Source organism: Zea mays, chromosome 3, assembly GCF_902167145.1.
Source record: "Zea mays cultivar B73 chromosome 3, Zm-B73-REFERENCE-NAM-5.0, whole genome shotgun sequence".
Lineage (NCBI taxonomy): Eukaryota > Viridiplantae > Streptophyta > Magnoliopsida > Poales > Poaceae > Zea > Zea mays.
The window spans coordinates 222,075,973-222,084,646 of NC_050098.1; the positions used below are offsets into that span (position 1 = coordinate 222,075,973).

The 8,674-nt window shown below is 43.6% G+C and overlaps 1 protein-coding gene across 1 annotated transcript; it reads right to left on the minus strand.

The window, feature by feature from the left end:
• Positions 1–2,444: 2,444 nt before the first annotated feature.
• On the minus strand, positions 2,445–6,382 carry LOC542745 (siroheme uroporphyrinogen methyltransferase 1). The gene is made up of 6 exons (NM_001112254.2): positions 5,685–6,382; positions 5,342–5,419; positions 4,414–4,483; positions 4,250–4,319; positions 3,175–3,382; positions 2,445–3,097 (listed from the first exon to the last, which is right to left on the minus strand). The coding sequence occupies exons 1-6, from the start codon at positions 6,228–6,230 to the stop codon at positions 2,930–2,932; spliced, it is 1,140 nt and encodes a 379-aa protein (NP_001105724.2). The 5' UTR covers positions 6,231–6,382; the 3' UTR covers positions 2,445–2,929.
• Positions 6,383–8,674: the final 2,292 nt, after the last annotated feature.

An 8,674-nucleotide genomic window follows, 5' to 3' on the forward strand; every position in this document is an offset into this window, starting at 1 on the left:
CCGAATGACTGGGTCGTCAAGTGGTTGGTTGTAATTCATAAATCTCATCTTAGGCTATTCTGAATATTGGTTTCATACACAATTAATATTGTACCACATCATATTTTTAATGAAATGTCATAACATTTAAGAGAACTAGTAAATGATGTGCACCTTGTGCGCATTGAAAATATTTAGTAATATAAGTGACAATAGTATTATAGCTTTCTATGTTGTTTAATTGATTGTCTGGCGAAGCTGAACCAGCTATTAGACGGGTGGATTTGGAGAGAGAGAGGGATAGAAACAGCTCGGGATTTAATCGTCTAAAGTGGCATCGTAAGTTTAATAAAGCTTTGGAACAATTTTATTACGTCAACAAAACATAGTGCACCAAATAAAAGTTTAATACTTTAATTACAAAACAAAGTGTGGCAATAATTTGGTCTTTCTTTTACACAGATCTTTAGTTTGCCTAATATTTTAATCATAAGATGCGTAGTTTCAATTTGTTCCAAGATTAGCTTACTCTTGTCCTTGGATTAACCAAATTTGATCCAGGAGGCCTAGATTACTTTGTTCTTGGATTAACCAAATAGATCCAAGAGGTCCACGAACCAATCAATTCGACATATTGCATGTTTGATCGTGTGACATTTGTGTGCAGATGGAAAATCGATCTTTCATTACTGAATAACGGTGCCCATCAGCAAACTGGCATTTCTTTCTTTTTTTGTGTGTGTGTGTGGAGTCTCTGGACTGTCATCAGATTGGTGGGAAGTCCCCAGTTCTCACTGATGCACCGTCGGTGCCAACGGTTGCGGGAGTAACAGAAGCTGCCTCGTTTCAGCTCATTCCTTCAGACTCTACAGATAAAGCTACCAGCAGTATATTTAATCGTGGACACTTCGTCGTCTAAATCCCTCTGTATGGACCTATAAAAAATAGGTAGAGAGTTCAATTGTCCGTGGTTCCGCTCCCTTTGCTGTACAATAACATTATTGTTTTCGTGTAAAATAGATGAGAGCAGTGATTTGCAAAAGCCTCGTGGTTTGGGAGTCGAAGCATTGATTGTACACTTGAAATAATGACGATCTAGTTTTCACTTTGTTTTTTATCTCTTTATGTCAGTTGATTTTGGTGTTCCTAATTTTGGATCTAACTCGTCAGCTATCCCGAACCTAGGGCAGCTTCTCTGAACATGATGTTACCTTTGTTTTTTTTTCACTATCAAAGTCAAATGTCATCAAAGCATGGCTGGTGTCTACTCCGCACAGCCGAAACATTCTGTTTTAGATTCATATTTAATTCGACGGAAATACTTTCCAAAGCATTATCTTCTGCTAGCAGTCCTAAATTTTCCCAGAGCCTGCAGGATTATGTACAGTACAGGTCTTCATTTCCCAAGTCATGAACTGACAACTCGATTTTTTCTCCTAAACAAGAGCAGAGCAGCAGCGAACATTGAGCAAGCCGGGTGAGTTGAATGACGTACGTGGAGTGGTAGCGGAGGTGGCTGAGCGCCTAGAGGGCGGCATGGTCGTGCCCGTTCTCGATGGGCAGGACACTCCTTTTGGATCCCGTGAAGGAAGGCACGGTCCTCCGGCCGGCGCCCACGCCCACGATGTCGTCCATCACCTGGCGCGCCGCCTCGCTTCCGCTGGGGAAGCGAGGGCCTTTATTCGAGGACGGCTCTGATCTCTGGCTGCGAGACGAACTTGCGAGGAGGGCACAGGGAGGGAGACGCTTGACCGGGGACTACAAACAGCGTCACTATCGTGGGATTGGAACTTCCTTTTTTCTCAACCGGTTCTTCGTGTGCAGTCTAGAATCCTCCCGACGAAGGAGCAGAGCAGACGACATCATAGCGTGGATGGGGCGCGTCCGTGGCCGTTGAAGAGGCATCCTGCGGCTGAGGCTAAACAGGATGACGTGGGCAAACGGGAGGCCAGTATTGCTCTCGCGGTTAATATATAGAATCCTCCCGACGAAGGAGCAGAGCAGACGACATCATAGCGTGGATGGGGCGCGTCCGTGGCCGTTGAAGAGGCATCCTGCGGCTGAGGCTAAACAGGATGACGTGGGCAAACGGGAGGCCAGTATTGCTCTCGCGGTTAATATATAGAATGGGGCGCGTCCGTGGCCGTTGAAGAGGCATCCTGCTGCTGAGGCTAAACAGGATGACGTGGGCGAACGGGAGGCCAGTATTGCTCCCGCAGTTAATATATTAAGAGGAGTTTCATAGGATAAAACTATGTCAACTCGTTTCTATAGTCTTAGAAACCGTGTGAAATCTCTATTGAGAGTGATTTGTTTTATATTCACATAATTTACTAACTTTTATTGATCATTGAGTTACGACATTTAATTAGTATATTAGCCTATAAAATATTGACGTAAAATATTATATTAAGAGACATTGTTTAATTCATAGTTTCATAGCACTTATGATGACGTGGCACGTTAGAAAGAGCTCTACGAAGCTCCCCATTATCATAAAATCATAAGTGCTACGATTTATGGCACTTGTCATATAATAAGAGCTTCGTAGCACTATTTCTCATTATCATGGTGCTACGAAACTCCCATTATCATAAAATCATAACGTGGCAGCGTTGGAATAGCCTTACTATGCTAGGGCATAGAATCGTAAACACGCGTGCGCCGCACGTACATGGCTACTAGTAACAAAGAAGCACACAACTATTGTCGAACTCAACTAAATCGAAAAATTGTGAATCTCATGTAGATTAGGCCAAAGAATCAAGCATGATCAGTCCAAGTGCGCTTCTGCCCCAAGTCTGTTATAAGCTTAAGCTACCATCCGCCATTCAGGATCCATGCTTCCTGAGATGTTTCTGTGTACACCAGGTCGAACCTGTGCTCCCATATCTGGGATCTTGCATTTCTCAAGTATTGTCCAGTCACTAAAAACCAAGAAAATCTGTTGTCATCTGGCCTCATTTGCATACGAGCTCTGAACTTTCAGTGCATCATGTTCAGATGACTCAACCCAGAAGGGTGACAAGGATACCACTTTCCCAATAATTATTAGAGTTGGAGAAACTAGATCGGCTGACTTGACTTCATCCACAAGATCCTTCAACGAGGCGAACACCTACAGTGCAATAAACATTCAGGATGGCAGAGCAAGGTTAAACACGATTTAGTTCGTGAGGGCCTAAGGGTCGCTACCGTTCGTTGTTGGGGTGTAGTCCCGCGCTCTACTGCAACAGCAGGGGTATCTGGTGGCAGGCCGTGCTTCATTAACTTTGGAGCAAGTGATGGAAGTGTTGACAAACCCATATACACAACCAAAGTAGTGTCTGGATCAGCCGCATTTCCAGCTACATATAGTGGATCTGTCCCACCATTTCTGGAGTGGCCAGTTAAAAATCTGACACTGCAGCGAAGATTGTATGTCAGCAATTTATCCTAGTATAAGCACTTAAGAAATATTCTGTCTACAGTTCTACACTACAGTGTCAAAGACAAACTAGTGCCTTTCTGTTCATATTACAATGGAAGAGGGTTTTTTTATTAAACTAAATTTGCTGTTCCATTAACCATAGCACATCAGAGCTGCAGAGAACTTTTACTACGCAATGAGACATGTATGTTGATCATTTGAGTTACAGCAAGTAACTAGTATAGCTAAAGCCTCAACCCTATAGCAAATACTCAAATGATCCATATATAGGCATGACAATTGCTGCATTTGAGGGAGTATTGCAGATCGTAAACAAAAAACTGATAGGAAACTGTGAAGCTTGTGAAAATGTCATTTAGGAAAAAAAACATTTTCCATATAAGGTTTTGTTCGTTTACACCAATCCCGCTCTGGATTAGCATGGATTGGAATTAAATCCATGCCACAATCCATGCCCCAAAATAATCCATGACTACTTAAATTTTTTTATTCGGTTAAACCCATCATGGAATATAACCCAAATGTTTGGGAATTTTTTAAACTATGGAAGACATGGATTCTATCCATAGCTCATTAGGTATGGAACAAATCCATGAGATATTGCACAAGTTTACATTAGAATCCATGAATCAAAAGAATAACTAGCTTTAAAAGAACCATGGATTAGTTGATGGATTTAATCCCACCATGGGATTGGGTGTGGGATATGGATTCACCCAATCCATACCTGGATTAAATCTATGATGGGATTTCATCCCATGTAAAGCCTAAAATGGAAACCTTTTTGTGCAATAGTAGTTACTAGTCAGGTGGAATAAAATTACAAAAGGCTAATCAAACCTGGTAGCAACACCTCTATGGGTTAACGGAATGCCTAGCTCTGCTGCAATACCCGAAGCAGAAGTAATTCCTGCAAAGTTTTGGAATTTAGATCCAAAGTAGTTCATAACTGATACCAACCAACGATGCAAAGTATCCAAGCTAGTGCAATAGGATTATCAAACCTGGGATAACTTCAACTTTAATTCCCTGTTGCTGTAAGAAATCCATCTCTTCTCCACCCCTTCCAAAAACCTGAAAGGAATACAAGCAAATTTAGTGCCCACAGATAGAAGTGCAGTTCCAGAGAGTTATATGTGGAGTGAAACACTGTCCATGCTCAAAGTGATAAAATTGCAGTGTTGGTAACTAACTACTTTTTTGCCTCTTTTTTTATAGAAAAAGTACAATTGTACCCCTATGGCTTTTGGATCTCTAAAATGATACATCCACATGGCATTTTCATAAGATGGTATAACCAATTAACCAATAATAAGGAAATCCTAGGGCGAAGTTGCATTGGAAGAGACAACAAAAGGAGACTTGAAAAGATGTAATATACTCAAAGATTTAGCCTTAAATAGGAGTGCGTGAAAAACAGTTATCCATGTGCTTGAACCTTGACTTAGTTTCAGTTGGATTCCAACTTTAGTCTATCCCAACTTATTTTGAACTAAAAGGTTTTGTTGTTGTCGTCGTCGTCGTCGTCGTCGTCGTGGTGATCGATCATCTATAGTGTTGTGCAAACACAACAGTTTAAAAATGATTGATCTTTTTCCATCCTAGAAAATTGTCTCCTTCCAAGTACAAGAACCACATGTATCAAAGAAAAAAAAAGTAGCATGAGGGTTTACTTTTATTCTTTTATGACCTGCTGCTTTGATAAGTTAGATGTGACAGCCATGACATATATAACGGTACTAAACTACTAATCAGTATCAGACAATCAGTTCTAAGAATGGATAATTTCAAAAAAGTTAGTCCTCAATGTTTGGTGACACTATCACAGGGAAAATTTGTCAAGCCAATTTTGTTGTTTGAGATTGGGTAACAAACGTAAGTGCCAAAATAATCATCAGGTGTTAAGTAGATTTGCAAGCAAGAGCAAATTACCAGAGGATCGCCACCTTTCAAGCGCACAACATTGGCACCGGCCTCCGCAAAGCTCAGCAGCAGCTCGTGAATCTCCTCCTGCATTGCATTAATCAGTCATCAAACGTACAAATTACCAACAGAAAGAAGGAAATGTACAAAGTCCTAAGCTGAGGTCGAGTCAATTCTCTGTTTTTCCCCCAGCCATATCGCAAGCTCTGGTTTTGTTCATGGAAGTTGGCTGACACGTCTTCAAGAAAAAAGTACTTGAAATCGTTATTGCAGAATGCCCGCCCAATTAGCATTTGCAATCGCGTGTAAATCTCAACTGATCCAAATTGAAACGAGTGAACAGTTCCCCCACCTGGGTGCGGCTGTGGTATCCCGCGGTCTTGCCGACATAGAGCAGCCTGGCGCCCTCCCCGACCAAGTCCAACACGTCGTTAGACACCAGCCTGTCGTAGAGCACCAGGTCCGCCGCCTCGATGGCCCGGACCGCCTTGAGCGTGAGCAGCTCGGGGTCCCCGGGCCCTGTGCCCACCAGTGCCACCCTCCCGGGTCCGCCGCCCTCCTCGGCGCCCCTCCCCCTGGACGCCCTCAGCACGTCCAGGAGCCTCCGCAGTTCCGGCAGCTGCAGCGCGATCTCGTCATCCCGACGGCCCGCGGCAGCAGCGGCAGCGGAGGACGGGGATGCGGAGTTGGAGGAGCCATCGGCGGCGTATGACCAGGCGTCGCGGCGGTAGCGCGAGGAGGAGGTGGCCTCGGTGAAGGGCGAGGCGCGAACGGCGGCGCCGGCGCAGGGGCGGGGCCTCGCGTTCCCGGCGGCGAGGGAGGTCGATGCGGGTGTTGTGGGCGCAGAAATGGAGGCCGGTCGAGGCTGGAACCGAGGCGTGCGGACGGCGAGAGCCATGGCGATGCGCGGGGGGCAGTGGATGGCTTGGCCGCCACTGGTGGTGCGTTTTTTATACGGGGCGGGGGCAGCTGACAATTTTTTGTGTGTGTGTCCGCGAAGGTGTGGAGGGAAAGCGCAGGGAGGGACGAAAGGGCTGCTCTGGGCAGGAGCAGGACCGCAGCAAGGAAGGAGAAGCCAGACGCCCCCTGGCGGCCTTGACTAGTTGGCTGGCCTGGCCTTGGCGAGTGTTGAAGGGCCAGGCCGCCAGGGTGGTGGACAGTGGACTGGTGGTGGGCAAGTTCGAGTTGGAGTCTGCCCCCTGCCGCCTTGCCCCATGCGGCTCTCCGCACGGGCTCTACGGCCGCGCGGCGGCGGTACGAGTGGATTCTCATGGCCGGGTTTGGCCAGCTTCGCTCGCTGATTATTCAGATCTGCTTATTTATTTCGCTAATCTATTCTCTATTTTGTAAAGCACCAATTTTTACAGTTTGATAGTTTCTATCGTCGTTATGCTTCCTCATATTTAAATAATAAAAAAGCTAAAATTACATAATAATGTGATTTGAACCATGTTTGTTGATTCTAAACTCATATTAACACTCACCTAGCCAACAAAACACACATATATGTGATATAAATGAAAACATGTAGCATTGTACAAGCACTTTGTTAGTTTTATTAGATTCAGAGTGGAGAGTCGATAAAAATTGATTTTATGCTGATCCTATTTAAATATTACCACTCAAATATTATAGGGATCAAGACAAAGCAGGGTTTTTTAGTTGTGAGCTCCCAATATAAATGCACAAATAGTCTCTCATGCTTCTTACTTTAATCAGTTGACATTTTAAGCATTGAGCTGGTTAGAAGTGCTTCTCTTTGGAGAAACTGAAGCTCACTCAAATTAGGTATGACAATGGGTTCTAAATTATACAATATAAGATTTAAGTATCGGGTCGGATTAGAATTGTGCCCTATTTATATTTATTTTTTGAACTAAAATTTATTTAGGGCCCTACCATTTTGTGAAAAACATTTGAATCGTGATCCATTACCACCCCTGGCTCAAATGGCTCCTAATCAATTGTCTAAGCTAAATAAGATGATTAGTGATCGCTCTCTAAAAAGAACTGGTTGACACACAAAATATGTGTTTGGTACAATATACTAGGATGAAGCTTTTTCAGCTTCAAATACTGGCCTTGTTTAGAAGCAAAGTATTTCAAACCACAGTTTTGAAATGTCAAGACATACCTACAATATTTTTTACCATAGTATTAGAAAGCCACATTTTTTATGTGCGTGAGTAGAAATTTCGCTCCAGACCTAAGTTTCTATTATCGTGAGAAAACCACACAAACTATAGTATAGTCAAATCCATAGAGTTTTTGAAGATGTTACCAAACACCCTATTGTAAAAAATATCATAGTATTCTCTAAAAACAGAGAAAAAAAATACTCCACTCCCAAACGCCCCGTAAATTTGAAGGTGAGTGTTGGAAACACCTCTGTGCATGAACCCCTCTCCCCTAATCCCTCAAACATGCTCTTGCAACTTAAACCTTGTTGGTAAAGCTACAAATACCATCTTCATCTAGCTTCTTTAATCCCTAGCGTGTCCTAAACGGACAAAACTGTCCTAGGGTAACATGGGGAGCGGTGTCGATGGCGTGTAGGCAGACTCATCGAGTAGTGGCAGACTGTCCAGGCTTTGGGGTGGAGGGGGCTTGGTAGGGCCATAATCATCGACACACGGGGCCATAGGATTGACACATGGCCCGAGAGGGAGCAAGGGAGTTGGAGCACGAGGTCTAAGGGCATGTACAATCTAGACACTGCTGCACGGTACTCCAAGTATAAGACACAACTAAAACACAATATAATACAGTGGTCATGTCTAAAACATGTGTCTTACCATATTTATTGTACCAATCAAAGCATTCAATAAATTAAAGTGACCAATCAGCTAGTCTCCTGTCTCGAACATAGAGCTAAGATATTGTGTCTTCGTCAAGATACATGTCTTGAGTTTTTTTATATTCACCCTCCTAGACACACTCTAAGACACAACTTAAGACACTCATTGTACATGCCCTAATGTGTGTTCCCATGGTGAGATTGGTGGCGCTTGAGCGAATCAGAGGAGAACAAGGGAAGATGAAAGCCCGATCAAATTATGAAGAGGATGTAGAAATAAGAAAGACGGAAAGGATAATGATATTATGTCTATTTGAAAGTCGCCTAGAGGGGGTGAATAGGGCGAAACTGAAATTCTCAAAAATAATCACAACTACAAGCCGGGTTAGCGTTAGAAATATAATAGAGTCCACGAGAGAGAGGACGCAAAACAAATCGTGAGCAAATACGAAGTGAGACACGATGATTTGTTTTACCGAGGTTCGGTTCTCGCAAACCTACTCCCCGTTGAGGAGGCCACAAAGGCCGGGTCTCTTTCAACCCTT